At 43.8% G+C, this 14,505-nt stretch overlaps 1 protein-coding gene and 1 pseudogene across 1 annotated transcript; both read right to left on the bottom strand.

Moving 5' to 3' along the window:
* Positions 1-4,169: 4,169 nt before the first annotated feature.
* On the bottom strand, positions 4,170-8,531 carry LOC125526985 (annotated as a pseudogene).
* Positions 8,532-12,945: 4,414 nt separating this feature from the next.
* On the bottom strand, positions 12,946-14,483 carry LOC125526984. The gene is made up of 3 exons (XM_048691568.1): positions 14,104-14,483; positions 13,890-14,024; positions 12,946-13,762 (listed from the first exon to the last, which is right to left on the bottom strand). Exons 1-3 carry the CDS (start codon positions 14,401-14,403, stop codon positions 13,349-13,351), a joined length of 849 nt encoding a protein of 282 aa, XP_048547525.1. The 5' UTR covers positions 14,404-14,483; the 3' UTR covers positions 12,946-13,348.
* Positions 14,484-14,505: the final 22 nt, after the last annotated feature.

Genomic DNA, 14,505 nt, shown 5'->3' with positions numbered 1-14,505 from the left:
GAGCATCCAGTGAGGTGTCTTTCAACTTGATGTTGAATTACATTTACTGGTTGAGGATTTGATTTCCTCTATTTCCGCGAAAGCATATGAGAAGTTATATCTCGCCTTCTCAAATCCCCCCCCCCTCTTGCTCTCATTTAGGGAGAAGAGTGGTTTATCAGGTACCTCCACTCTTTTTGATACTTTACTGCAGGAATATAGAATTCAGTGACACCTTGGCATCAGTAAATGTATGTGGCAGATTTGCAATGTGTTGCAAATTTATGATTATCTAAACTTCTAGTTCATATTCTTTGAGTACGTGGATATAAGGATAGAATGTCAATAACATTTCTAATTTATTTCTCGGCATTCTTTGTGGTACTTATCTCCCCATAATGCCGAAAAATATCCTTATTGCTAATGCAATTAGCATACGGGCTATGAATAATTTTGATTGACGGATAAATCATTATTCCTCACATAGATCCCTAATTTTTGTGAGTGCCCATTGATGTACGTTGGAGTGGTGATATCGGTATGTAACTGAATTATCGTAGATAAGAAATACTTTGTTGATTTCCACGTAGTAACTACAAGGGGAAAGTAGTATGATATGCAGTTGGTATGATTTAGATCATACTTACGGTGTGTAAGGCCGTATGTGTCCAGCAAGAGGCTGGTAAATTTACAATTCTTTAAAAGTGTTCATGTAGTTCATTTAACCCTCTTTGATAAGAAATTTAGCTAAACCATTCTGGGTATGTACATAAAGTACTTAATGCAAAAAAAAGCTCATTGAATGAGTTCAACAACATTGTTCACTCGAATGGGTTTATAGATCCTGTTTTCAGGATAATTTGCTCTTACTTTGATAAGTTGAGCAAATTATTTAGTAAGATCATGCATGGTTGTGTGTGATAAGAGACACACTTAAAAACATTTTATGAATGTGTATATGAGTACCATGAAGTATCTAAATTACCCCAGATAATGGTTAAGCAATCCAGACATATCTTTGAATGTGTTCAAGGAAGGATAAGTGTCCTGCTTAGAATTTTAAGGTGAGAGTGCCTTAAAACTTATTTCCCCTATGGCACATGCGGTGCACATAAAATCTGATGATTTGGGAAAATATGTGACTTGATAAGTTGTGACCAACATGATTGTCAATAATTTCTAATCATCCCAAAACCAGGATGGTTAAGGCTACCAAGCCAAATATTTAATTTATTAAGATCTAGAAAATTATTGTGTATGCAAAAATATTGAGTATGACTTGATTCATACATTCAAAATTTATCAAATATCATGTCCGAGAAATAAGATATTGGACATCGCACTACTTGTAGTACAACGAGTATATGTTAATAATATTTTGGGATAATTACGAGATTGCATGAGGTCTCCAATATTATTGAAAAAATTATTATGCAAACTTCTCATCGTTGCAATGGAATTCACCATCCTTTTATTGCACTAGATTTTTGGGTTCTCACCTTCTGATGAAGATTTGAGAACAATCATTTACCAGAATATTTTCTGGTTGTAAGTTTGCAAATTTTAAAATTTATCCCAAATATGTGGTGTGGTTTGATTATGTATTTGATGGTTTGGTAATCATAGGTATAATGTTTGTATAACCACACATTTGACAAACTTGAGAGTTGTCTTTGTGATCGTTTGAAAACGATATATTCCCTATTAAGAGGTAATTTTGTCTTTTAGCCTACGCTTTACTTTGAATTCCTCGTGGTTAATTTTTGAGACCACTGACTTGCATAGTATTCTCAGTACTAGCAAATATTTCAAATAATGGTATATCACCTGTTGGGTGGATCTGATGATTTTAAGAAATTCTATATTTCTTCATCATGGAAATTTGTAGTGCCATCATAAGAGGATGTAAAGTGTATTAAACACATATGAAAATATTGATCACGAGATCTCAACTTGAGGTTGATTAAGTGACAGAATTGTGAGCCGCGATGACTTGAAGTCTTGAAAAACAAACGGGTAATCATTCGCGATGTGCTCAAGGCATCATGTTTATATTAAGGGAAATATTCAGGGTGAATAAAAAGTCATCCATTATGTACTTAGTTTGAGAACTAAGTGAAGTTGGGACACATAAAATGCATATGAGTGTTGCAACTTTAGAGTCACCGCATTGCATGTATGACATTTGTTAGTCACTGTGAAAGTATAACCATAATGTGATGTGGACATTGCAAAAGTGTTGAGACACTCAATCGTTGCCATAATTATGCAATCCATCTTGATGGATGGACAACACTATAATTATAAATAGTGACATAGGCTTCACTGCCATGTATTTTACCAATGTAATAGATGGTAATCACTGGTATATGCAAATATTTGCATAGTTTTCTGTGACATATTCAAGCAAAATGAGGCTTGAATAGTTGATATTAGCACACAATACCATTTCGGTATATAGCGAGTGTGCAAGAACTATATTTACTATGAGAGCAAATCATTTTAGTGAACAACAACAAATGCTTATGAGGAGCAAATTGTATAAATGTAGCTGATGCTATCGGGGTCTTATGTGTATACCACAAATTATATAGATAACACTTTGAAGATAATCACCGAATGCGGTGTAGATCTTGCAGTAATAGAAAACATAGTCTGACTTTTGTCATTAGATGTTCATATCTCTATTACTTTATGTTATGCTATATTTAAGAAAATCACTTTGAAGCTAATCATCTACCAAAATGCAAATTGTGCAGTAGATGCCACCACTACCTTGTGATTCACAAATAAATACGGGTAATCATATTGAGTATGACACTTCATAATTCATCTTCGAATTACAATTAGATTTGCAAGAAAAAATATCAATTGCAAAATTATAGTTGTTCTCCTAAAACGTAGGAATGTTTGCGGCAAAGACATATATAATGTCTTAAATTCCAAAGGAATAAATGTACGCAAAAAAATACAAATTTCTTTTGCATTAGTATTACTGCGGTAATACATATAGATGCAAAATTTTAAAAAAACTACATATTTATGTTATATATGAAGACATGAGGCTTCAAATAATATTTTGCATGATGTAAATGATACGTAATTATATTTTTTAATGCAATTTTGGAAGACATAAGAGTCTAGCCCGGGGCTTAAACATGCATAATTAAAACCAGATTGTTAAATTGGTTAAAACAATAAAGTCTGAGGGCTAAACTGCAATTTCCAAATGGCCTGATTGTCCAATGTCGTAAGCCAAAGGGCTATACTGCAAGGTTTTCTTAACCCGGGAACTAAATCAGAAATTATGTCTATATGCAGGATTGGTAATACCCAAATATATGCAGGATTACTATAGCACCGGAGACTGAATAAGCCTGATGGCTCAAGAGATAAATAAGGGCATTTCTGTTAATAAGGGCATGTACAATGGTGCTATCTTAGAAGTGTCACGTAGGATAAATGATGAGGTGGAGGAGAGAGAATACATAAGAGAAGGTTTATCTTCTCTTATTTAAGATAAGACAAGAGATGATCTCTTAGCATAAGGGCATGTACAATGGTGCTATCTTAGTAGTGCCACGTAGGATCAATGATGAGGTGGAGGAGAGAGAACTCATAAGAAAAGGCTTGTCTTCTCTTATTTAAGAGAAGACAAGAGATGATCTCTTAGCACAATATGTCTCACCACGTTTTTAGGAATTGCTAGTTATTGAATATAAGACTAAGAGATGACCTATTGTAGACTCTCTTTTTTGTTATCTCTAAATTACATGCAAAACTTAAGATAAGACTATCTTATCAACCATTGTACATGCCCTAATATGTCTCACCACATTTTTAGGAATTGCTAGTTATTGAAGATAAGGTTAAGAGATGATCCATTATAAACATTTTTCTTTGTCATCTCTAAATTACATGCAAAACTTAAGATAAAACTATCTTATCAACAATTGTACATGCCCTAATAAAACAGGAAAAACCAAACTGCAAACCTGCCGAAGGGATAAGTTTTTCCCCAATGCTTATCTTGTGCGTGAGTGTGTGGTGGCGTTGGAAAAACACCGCCGTTGTTCCTGCCAAGAGGACGCCTCGCCGACACGATCCATATGCCTGTTGTGTTCTTGTGTAGTCGCTCCGCGGGAGGCTGTGTCTCGGGTACGAGTCGGAGGACGCCGGGCGTCGAGCTACTATGTGTGCATCGCCATGTCGGGGCTGAGGGCCGCCGCGCGGGCTGGGTGCTGCCTTTGTGCCAGTGGGCTGAAGGGAAGAGCGCCGATACGGCCGAGCGTGTGAGACGCGCCGTACCGCCATGCTGTCGCTCGACGGCCTGAGCGCCTGATGGCGCCTTGCCTCCTGACGGATCGCCGGGGATAGTCGTGCCGTGCTACCGGCGAGCGTGGATCCTTGTTCGTGTAGTCGGCATTGCGCAGCCGCGTCTCGAAGATGTAGGTGTGATCCTGAGTGGTCGCTACTACTATCTTCTTCGTGTGCTCCTTCTTGCCGTTGACGGGTGGTAATCGAATTCTTGCTTCCGGCCAAAATCTCCTTCTTGCAAATTGATGCATGCGGACAAGGTATTGTATATTAGTATATTTGTTTAGCAAGAACAAACAATCAATGCATGAGGTCTTGATTGATCTGGATCAATTCTTCCTGTGCACGACGCATGCATCCACGACAGCCTGTGATCCTCGGCACCGAGCGACGTACGCGCGGATGATAATTGCTCTCCTCTTCGACTCTTCGTAGGATGGTTTCGCCAACCAGGGGAACGGCGCCATAGTCTTCACAATGAAGCGCGGTTCATTTTCTTGTGCCTTTCTCGCTCTCGGCAGAGCAAAGTGCATCATAACGTGTTTTGAGTAAAAAATAAAAAACGAGAGAGTTTGAATGAAAGGTGATCCATAAGTCTTTATTGATGATAGAAGTAAGGTATTTATACACAGGCGGAAGTACACATGGTGTTTGGCGATCAAGTAAACACATAGTTACTTGAGAGCCAAGGAATTACATAGTTGCCTTGAGAGCCAAGGAAGTACATGGTTGCTTGAGAACCAAGCAACCTATCTAACAATTAACTTAATCCTAATTAGCTTAGTTAATAAGCAACTATTCTATTCTTAACACTGGGGATGGGCCGGTTATGTCAGTAGCGTCGTTATCTCAGTCCTGGCCACCTGGCACCTGACTGTGGGACCCAGAGGTCAGTTTTTTTGTCAAACGTCTCTAATTCAGTCATCAGTGTTTTTTGAAAACTGTCACCACAATGTTGGTGGTTTTTTTAAAAAAAATGAATGATGGCGGTTTTCTGAATTAGGGTTCCCAATTGTGGTGGTTTTTTGCAATTTACTCCAAGAAACACTGATCATAGCAACAAGGTAATTACAGGAAATGGCTGAAATGACCCGGTGCCGCATCTAATGACCTATCACAAGCCTGAAGATGAGGCAACATTGTGCACTTGTTATTCTCTTGCTGCCTTTTTCGACCTGGATAGAAATAAAGATGAATTTTATTTGAGTTTTAGAAAGAGACATAGATGGACTTATTATAGGAATGGTACCTTTTTCTTTCTGTTTACTCTTTAAGAATTTCCTTTGACTGGTTTCTTAAAACTAACAGCAGTTGCTGCCCTAATAAATGAGGAAGTTGATGTGGCTTACTGGATGTCATTTTTTTTGGTTGGGGGGGGGGGGGGGGGGTTAGAACATTCCAACAGAACTGCAAAACTAGTTCAGTATGTAAGCATTACTATATCACTGTACAAAGATCATCGTGTATGTTGTGTTTACTAGCGGCATACTGCATCCTTAGGAAAAGATTGATGATCCTATTACATATCTCGGCTTTATGTCGTCGATTTTTTGTTCAAAAGGACCACATACACTGGCGGCAGGCACTGGCGTCAGCCCCTGCCGCCACGGGTGCAGGCGGCAGCCCGAGCGTAACAGGTTTTTTCATCCACGCGGCGGATGCAACGAAACGGATCGAAATGGTGGGCCCTGCCGCCACACTGCGAGCGGCAGCTACTGCTGCTCCCAGCGCACCCAACAGGCCAGGTGAGCCCCGCAGCCACAGCCCGAGGCGGCAGCTGCGAGTGCGAGAGGCGCATTGAAGCTTTGGCTTCTGTCAGTGCATGCATGTGAATGGATGGAAGCCAAGCTGCATGCATGTGCCGCCACACGACGTTCAAGAACTGGAGTCAGCTCAAATGCACTGCAGCATCTGTCCATCCGCAATTTTAGACGAAGTGGAGTCAGCAGCTGCCGCCTCGGGCCGTGGCGGCTGGGCCCACCTGGCCTGTCGCAACGCGCGCAGCAGCAGTAGCTGCCGCCTGGCAGTGTGCCGGCAGGCCCATCACTTCCGTCCGTTCCGTTGTAGCATGCACGGGGATGGGAAAACCTTTGAAGCCCGGATTGCCGCCTGCTCCTGCGGCGGCTGGGCCTGCCGCCGGCCTATGTGGCGGCAGGAGACATGTGTTGGCTACCACACCTGCCGCCACGGTGCAGCCGGTCCTTTCTGTCAATTTGTTTTAGGGGTAGTCTTTTCTGGCAATTCCACTCGGTATGTGGTTCTTTTGAACAAAAAATCTATGTCGTCGGCGCTACATTGAGGATCTGTTCCAATGGATCAGTATTTGCTGACATCATACATATGTTAGCTTATTATGGGAAAGTGGGAATACTGGACTTCCAGACCATGGCGTACACTGCTTGAAGGATGACCAAACAGCAAAGAAACAAGGACAACCAACTAAACATATAACAGATTAAAACCAGAATCCAAGCCCAATAGAACAGAAAATAATATACTGAGAAACCCCTTCAAGCGCAATTCAACAGAAAATAGATTACATAGGTTCAGATTCGAAGCCTGAGCTTACACACCACCTTGTTTGTCCTCGCAAAATCCTGAGTGGGCCACAAAACATTCCGTCACCAAGTGAAGTAGAAGGCCAGGACAACATTATCGGGCTAGATACAAGAGCTTGGGCTTTGAAAAGAAGGCAAAGTCAAATTTCAAGATGGGCATCGACTACATCAGAGAAAGGCTTGGAGGCTTACTGGCTAGAACCACACGTTGGTGGTCTTGGCAGCCCAAGTTCTAACTAAATTTGGTATACACCATCTCCTAGACCCTTCTCTTCACACGTTGAGCATACACTGGAGGGCAAGTCAAAGGGGTCCTCCATTGACAAATCATGGGTATGCCCGTTGTGTGTGAAATCATCTTTAGTGCCACATCTCAGTTCAATTTGAGCATCTCGAGAAGCTCTACTGTTACATTGTAGGTTACGGAGTTGACTAGTACACCATCGGCGCTGGCGGTGGTAAGGCAACGTGATCTTCATTTCCTTTAGCCTTTTCGCATTCAGAACAAAGAACTTGGCAAAGTAAATAGATGAACTCTTGGTGCCGTCATAATTCTTCAACACCACTTTTTTAGATGAAGCTCAAGACATTCAATTGGGTCCAGTGGGTCATACTTCCGAACATTATTCATAGCCCCCCGTGAGGGTATGAGTGGCTGGAACTGGAGATAGAGAGAACAAACAGTATAAAAAAAGTTGCCAGCATGTTAGCAATACAGTAATTGTCCAGATTTCATGCCAATCAACTGCTTATTTTAACATTTAAAGCAAGCAACTATGTTTCATACTCACAATGACATAAAGCCTCTCCAAGCAGGGGAAGCACTTGAGGAAGTTAACCACTGAATCCAGATTAGGGCCATCGGAGCAAAGAACCAAAATGCTCATGGTGTGCATTTTGGCTACTGCAGAATAAAGTGCAAATATAAGAATAATAGCCTGCACATAAGAATGTCCGAATGCAATTGATGAAGGTTGTTGCTAGTGCAACCTGAAAAAATGTACTTCCAAGGTGGAGTTCAGGTATGCCTTCAGACAGCGTACCCAATATCTTCAGTTTAGGTGCGCAGATTATCCGTATGCTCGCTCTGCAGCCCTTTGCATCAAGTTGTAGCAATCTCTCAAGGCACGGGGCGTCCTCGATGACTAGCTCTTGCAAAATGATACCTCCAACCCCCAAGTCATCGCAAAAGCCTAAACTCTTAAGAGTTTGGGAGCTGATGCAGAGGCGACTAATGCCCCAGTTTTCCTTCAGCTCAAGGCTTTCCAAGGCAGGGCAGCCAGAGAGCATGCTCCGGAGAACGGCCTCCGAGATGGTGACCCTTTCCAGGGTCAGCTGCTTGAGGCACGGAAGCTTCAGGGACAGCTGCACAATAAAGTGGGGGAAAAGGGTGTCGTGGAATTTGGCCACGCGGTGAGTGGGCGAAAAGCGGAACACGGACAATGGCAGCGGGCCTAACTTCACCATGTTGTTGTCCCAAAAATTAACCCTGATGTAGGTGATCTCAAACTCCTGTAGGTTGCCCAGGGCTTGGGAACTAAGCCAGCCATTGATCTTGTCGTTGCTCCTAGCGATGCTGATGCAGACAGAGAAGCGCCGTGCGGGGCCAGGATGCTGAGAGAGGATCTTTGTAATCAAGTCCTTGTTCTTGGGTCCACAGTCCACCGCGAGGTTCATAGGAGCGGATCGCCAGAGCGGACGCCACCGGCGGGAGATGACCTACGTGCGGGCACCTTCCTTGGTGGGGAGAAGAGACACGATGCTGCAAAGGACGATGTCGTGGAGGCAGCTGATGAGATCAGCGCTCCCCACATCAACTTCAGCAGTGAGATCGACGCTCCCCCCATCACTATCACCAGTGAGATCGACGCTCCCCCCATCACTATCACCAGTGAGATCGACGCTCTCCCCATCATCATCATCATCATCATTGCTGAGATCGACGCTCCCCCCGTCAACATCATCGCAGTTGCCACTCCCCCGTGGATCTTGGTCGTCGACAAGATGGAACTTACGCTTTTTGGAAGATTGCATTGTCGTCGTCGCAGCAGCGAGAGAGACCGCCGCCTCCCCTGCAGCTGTCGCCACAGCCGCTGCCTCCTTCGCCTTTAACGCCGCAGTCGCAGCCTTCGCCGCCGCCTCCTTCGCAGTCGCCGCTGCTTCCATCGCAGTCGCCGCCGCCGCATCATTGGAAGCAACCGATGCCGCAGCAGCGGCAACCAGCGCCGCCTCCTTGGCAGCCGCCACGGCAGCTGAGGCCGCGGCCTCCATGGCTGGCGGCTTGCTGAGACCTGTGCGGGAATGTTGGTGGGGTGGGGGAAATGGGGAACGAATCGAGGGATTGGGAACCGAGGGTTTACTCTACTCAGCATCGTCCTGTTTAGCCAGGATCGATTGTCTCTACTATTAAAGGGGGATGTGCGGTCGTCGTGATGGTTCAACCAGCCCTTCCCTCGTAAACATCTCACCCGAAAAAATCGAAGCTCCTCGACTCCACCCCACCCCGTCACACGAAAGAAAAAAAACTTACGCACATCCCACGTCTCACGTCCCCTCGCTCTCGATCCTGCATGCTCTACGATCCACTCATCCCGCTTCCCACTTCTCCCAGAAACCACCCACCTCACCACGACCTCTCTCTCAGATGAGAACCGTCCTCTCTCTGTCTCTCATCGACATGGTCGTCAGGCTCTCCGTGATGCTGAAGCGGGGCGGCGCGCTCCGCTGCTCCAAGGACGGAGCCGCCATAACCAGCTCTGCGTCTTCGTCTCCTCTGCCGCCCCGCACCCGCACACGACACAGCCGGAAAAGGAGGGTGACGGTGTTGGCTCCTCTCGCCGCAGCGCCCTGGCCTACTCCACTATAAGCCTCTAATGCTCCGTCGAGATCGGACGACGTGGGGCAGGCGCAACATCCCCCGAAGGGGAAGCCGAAGAATACAGGATTCGTCATCGCGTTCACCAAGGAAGTCAGCATCGCCATCCGCTGCTCCCCAATCTACCCGGCAAATCGACGTCTTTGGCGTACCCTTCTTCGGCTGCTTCCTCCACGAGGTTGGCCGACGGTGCACGCCGCTCTCCAGTCGCCAGGTTTCTTCCTACTGCACCCGCACCATGACGGTCTCGCCACCTCGCCAAGGCATGCCCTTGCCCTCCCCAGAATCAGCGTTGACTGCGAGGTGGCCGTCCACATCAGCACCGGCGCCGTTGTCATCGTGGACTCGCTCCCGACGGTGCGGATCACGGCTTGCACCTGTAGGATGTATAATGTACTGTCTTACAGTGCCCCATATTGTGCAAGCAGGATTTCAAGCGTACAACACACATCATCCCAGTGGCAACAACAGCGACGGGAGCGGCTGTTGGCCGGTGGATGGAATAGGAGACGAAGGAAGCAATGGATGATGGTGAGGTTGGAGCCCTTGGCGTGGATGTACATGTAGCCGTCGTGTGTGATGGAGCCATGGAGGAACAGGACGCCGGGTGGGGCTACGGGCGGCATGGGCACCGTCACGGTCACAGGCTCATAGCAGGCTCAGGTGAGTGATGCTACCCTCCAGCGTTTTTCATTCTCGCTGCTGCTTGTTGTGTTTTTTCTCTTCTCTTTGTTTCTGCTTGTGTGACAAAACCCAAGAGAGGCCGCCTATACTATCATAATTCATAAGTTCAGAACTGACAGCGGCATCTAATATATCGATAGTTCGATACTGCTACTAAAGCACTCCAACTATTCAGTGGAAGAACAGACAGAAAGTTTGTTTTGATTATTTTTGCTTGATCTATTGGATTATATTAAGTTGTTCTTCTGCTTTTGCAATTTATTTCAGCTCTCTATTTGTGATGCCGCCGTCTGTTTGGCCTCAAACTGTTTGTAGCTAGGAATAGGATGCCACTCACTATGCCAAAAGAACCTGAACGTGTTTGCTCACTTCAGTCATCGTCTGGTCGTTGCGGTTCTTGCAATCAGCAGAAAATGCGTAGCAGTCGCACCCAAGTTTCCTTCCGGATAACCCAAACCCCGGCCACTGTCGTAGCAGCCGCACAAGGATTGCTATGTGATTCATTGCGTCATTTCCATGTTCCCAAAGACAAAGTATGGGTTGATTAAGTTGTTTGACGTTGGAATCGGCGAGGCTGGTCGTATTGGTGGTATCCTCCGATGCGCACGCCTCTGAACGTACGTCCATCGAGTAAGAACATTATTTCCTATGGGAGTCCTCACACAAGTATCACAATTCTATAACCCCTTTATTTCCTTCAACTAATTTGGCAATCACAATATTTATTCTGTTTTTCTAAGCTTCGTAATGTGTTGCCGCGTGAGTTTTTTTGTAATCTTAATAGTGTATACAATTGATTTTCCACACAGCAAGCTCCGATGAAACATGGAAAGCAGATACCAATTACTCTGAACTTTGCATATCAGAATCATATCAATTTTTCTAAAATGGATGTCCTATTCTATTCTCACAATGCATTTTCCAATGCCTTGCAGAAGGACTTAGCCCCTTGAAAGGCGATATTTTTGTCACTGTTGGGGGCCGGGGCGTAGCTTTGCACTGCCAATGTTACCGAGGTATCAACGACATCTCACATATGTCAACACTTCAATCCCTTAATTGTATAAAATGGAAGTGTATGCATATGGGGGGGGGGGGGATAATGAAGGTTTTGTTTCACAAGATTTCAGGAGTATATTGTCAAGAAAAGTAACAAAACTGAGGTGATGGCAATGTTAAGGAACTTTGCAGCAATCTTGAATTGTACTCTTTGGCTTATGGCAATCATGAATTGTACTCTTTTCATTTGTGCTTCAACTTTGAGAAATAGAATAAGTAGGTCATATTTCTTTAACCTTTATATTATCTCATGTGTATTTAGAAATTGGAATACATAGCCCTTGACATTACAACAGGAGCATACTTGAGGGAAGAACTTACATCAAATATAATAATGGAATACCAATGCAGCGACTCTCCTTCCCTCCCTGTGCTTTAGTTTTTCTAATTTAGTTTCACTAAATTGAAACTGCAGTCATATATCATTACGATTTTTGCCTGAACTTTGGATCTAATAACATTTATTTTCATATGCGGCCTGAACTATGAGAAACTGCATCATGGTATTTCAGGAGTAACATTTATTTTTATATGATACAACATGGGTCATTTTATGTGAAACACACAATAACATTAATGTAAAACAAGGGGGAAATAAAATTTTGTTGTTAGATAGTCAGGCATCGCATACAAAATACCCTTGATAAATACATTCGTAGAACAGAAAATGCAGATAATCAATTTCTCTATATAGCTTTTATTTATTATTCCGTGGCAACGCACGGGCACTCAGCTAGTATGGTCTGGAGGGAGTATATAGGAAGGGGGGTGGGTCACCAGGACGTGCAGCAGAAAAGATAGTTTGAGAACAAAAGCAGAAGAAAAGGGGGTGACCAACCAGAGACAGATTAAGCCGGGAACTAGAGAGTTCAATTCTCCATGCTCAGTTGACACAGCACTTGTACATAAACCAGACAACAATATTAGGATGGGTAAACAAACAGGATGTAGTGTGCCTCACTTGTTAACATAAACTGATTTGAGTTGAGAATAATTATAATAGACTGCTGCAAATTCTGAGTTGTATCTTGATTAAAACTGTTTTTCCAGGTTTCTTAATTAAAACTTACAGCAGCTGCTGCTCCAATAAATTAAGAAGGTGATGGTTGTACCTTACTGGACTGTCATTTTCAGAACTTGGGAGGAGTGTAGGACTGCCGATCAACTAACTGAATCTCATTTCAGTGGTAGACTGGGAGTCGTTTCAGACTTAGGTTTCACGATAGAATTGCAAAATAAGTTCAGCATGTAAAGGAACGACTATCACAGGACACCATCCATACGAAAAGATGTATGCTGGGCAGTATATTTGTTGCCATCGCAGATATGTTTTCATGCCAATTTATGGATCTCTGTTTATGGGAGGAGGCGGTACTCTGCTTTGCGACTTCCAGACCATACATGTATAAAAAAATGTAGTAACGGTTGGTGTTACTAGCTTACGATACAAGACCGAACAGCAAAGAAACGAGGATTACAAACTAAACACAACAGATTAAAAACCAGCATCCAAGCGCAATAGAACAGAAAATAAACCACTGAGGAACCCCTTTAGGCGCAATAGAACATAAAATAAACTACTGATGAACCGTTTCAAGCGCGATAGAACAGAAAATACATTACGCAAATTGAGATTTGAAGCATGAGCTTGGACACCACCTCCTTTGTCCTGGTAAAATCCTGAGTGGGCCACAAAACATTCCATTGCTAAATGAAGTAGACGGCTGGGACAACATTATAGGCTAGATACAAAAGCTTGGGCTTTGAAAAGAAGGCAAGTCAATTTTCAGGATGGGCACCAACTACATCAGAGAAAGGCTTGGAGGCTTACTGGCTAGCACCACAGGTTGGTGGTCTTGGCAGCCCAATGTTCTATTTAAATTTGGTATACCGCATCTCCTAGACCCTTCTCTTTACACTTTGAGCACCCTATGGAGGGCAAGTCAAAGGGGTCGTGAGTTGATAAATCATGGGTACCCTTGATGTGTGTGAAATACTCGTGACTGCCACATCTCATTTCAATTTGAGCATCTTGAGAAGCTCTACTTCTGACTCGTAGCAGGCTGAATTGCTTAGCAAACCATCTGTGCTGGCGGTGGTAAGGCAATGTGATTTTCATTTCCTTTAGCACTTTTGCATTCAGAACAAAGAACTTGGCAAAGTCAATAGATGAACTCTTGGTGCCGTCATAATTCTTCAACACCACATTTTTGAGACGGAGCTCAAGGGATTCAATTGGGTCCAGTGGATCATAACTCCGGACATTATTGATAACCTCCCATGACTTGAACTGGAGATAAAGACAAAAAACACACAAGAAATTGCCAGCAGGTTAGCAATACAATAGTTGGCTAGATTGCATGCCAATCAAATGCTTAAACTGAAATTTAACGCAAGCAACTATGTTTTATACTCACAATGACATACAACCTCTCCAAGCAAGGGAAGCACTTGAGGAAGTTAACCACTGCATCCAAATTAGGGCCAGTAGATCTGAGAGCCAAAACCCTCATGGTGTGCATTTTGGTGGTCAAACTGACAGCAATCATTTTCTGCAAAAAAAATGGCAGATATAAGAATAATAGCCTGCACATAAGAATGTCGATTGCAATTGACGAACACTGCTGCTACCTGAAAAACTGAACTTCCAAGGTGGAGTTCAGATATATCTTCAGACAGCATACCCAATATCGCCAGTTTAGTTGCCCCACCAATTTTCTTTATGGACTTTGTGCCCACTGGATCAAGACGTAGCAATCTCTCAAGGCACGGGGCGTCCTCAATGACTAACTCATGCAAAAAGAGACCTTGACTGGTCCAGCCGGCGAAAAAGCGTAAACTTTTAAGAGTTTGGGAGCTAATGCAAAGGCGATCAATGCCAAAAACTTTCATCAGCTCAAGGCTTTCCAAGGCAGGGCAGCCAGAGAGCATGCCCTGGAGAACGTCCTCCGAGATGGTGACCCTTTCCAAGGCCAGCTGCTTGAGGCACGGAAACTTCAGGGACAGCTGCGCGATCAAGTTGGGGAAATGGGA

The sequence above is a fragment of the Triticum urartu genome, unplaced genomic scaffold, assembly GCF_003073215.2.
Source record: "Triticum urartu cultivar G1812 unplaced genomic scaffold, Tu2.1 TuUngrouped_contig_2466, whole genome shotgun sequence".
Taxonomy (NCBI): Eukaryota; Viridiplantae; Streptophyta; class Magnoliopsida; order Poales; family Poaceae; genus Triticum; species Triticum urartu.
The sequence above is the reverse complement of the archived record's forward strand: the minus strand, read 5'-3'. Positions and strand labels throughout refer to the sequence as shown.

Coding starts and splice junctions, on each gene's coding strand:
- LOC125526984 (XM_048691568.1), bottom strand. CDS start 14,403: ATGCTCTCTGGCTGCCCTGCCTTGGAAAGCCTTGAGCTGATGAAAGTT. Junction 14,025..14,103: donor TTGGAAGTTCAGTTTTTCAG/GTAGCAGCAGTG, acceptor TTTTTTTTGCAG/AAAATGATTGCTGTCAGTTT. Junction 13,763..13,889: donor TGGAGAGGTTGTATGTCATT/GTGAGTATAAAA, acceptor CTTTATCTCCAG/TTCAAGTCATGGGAGGTTAT.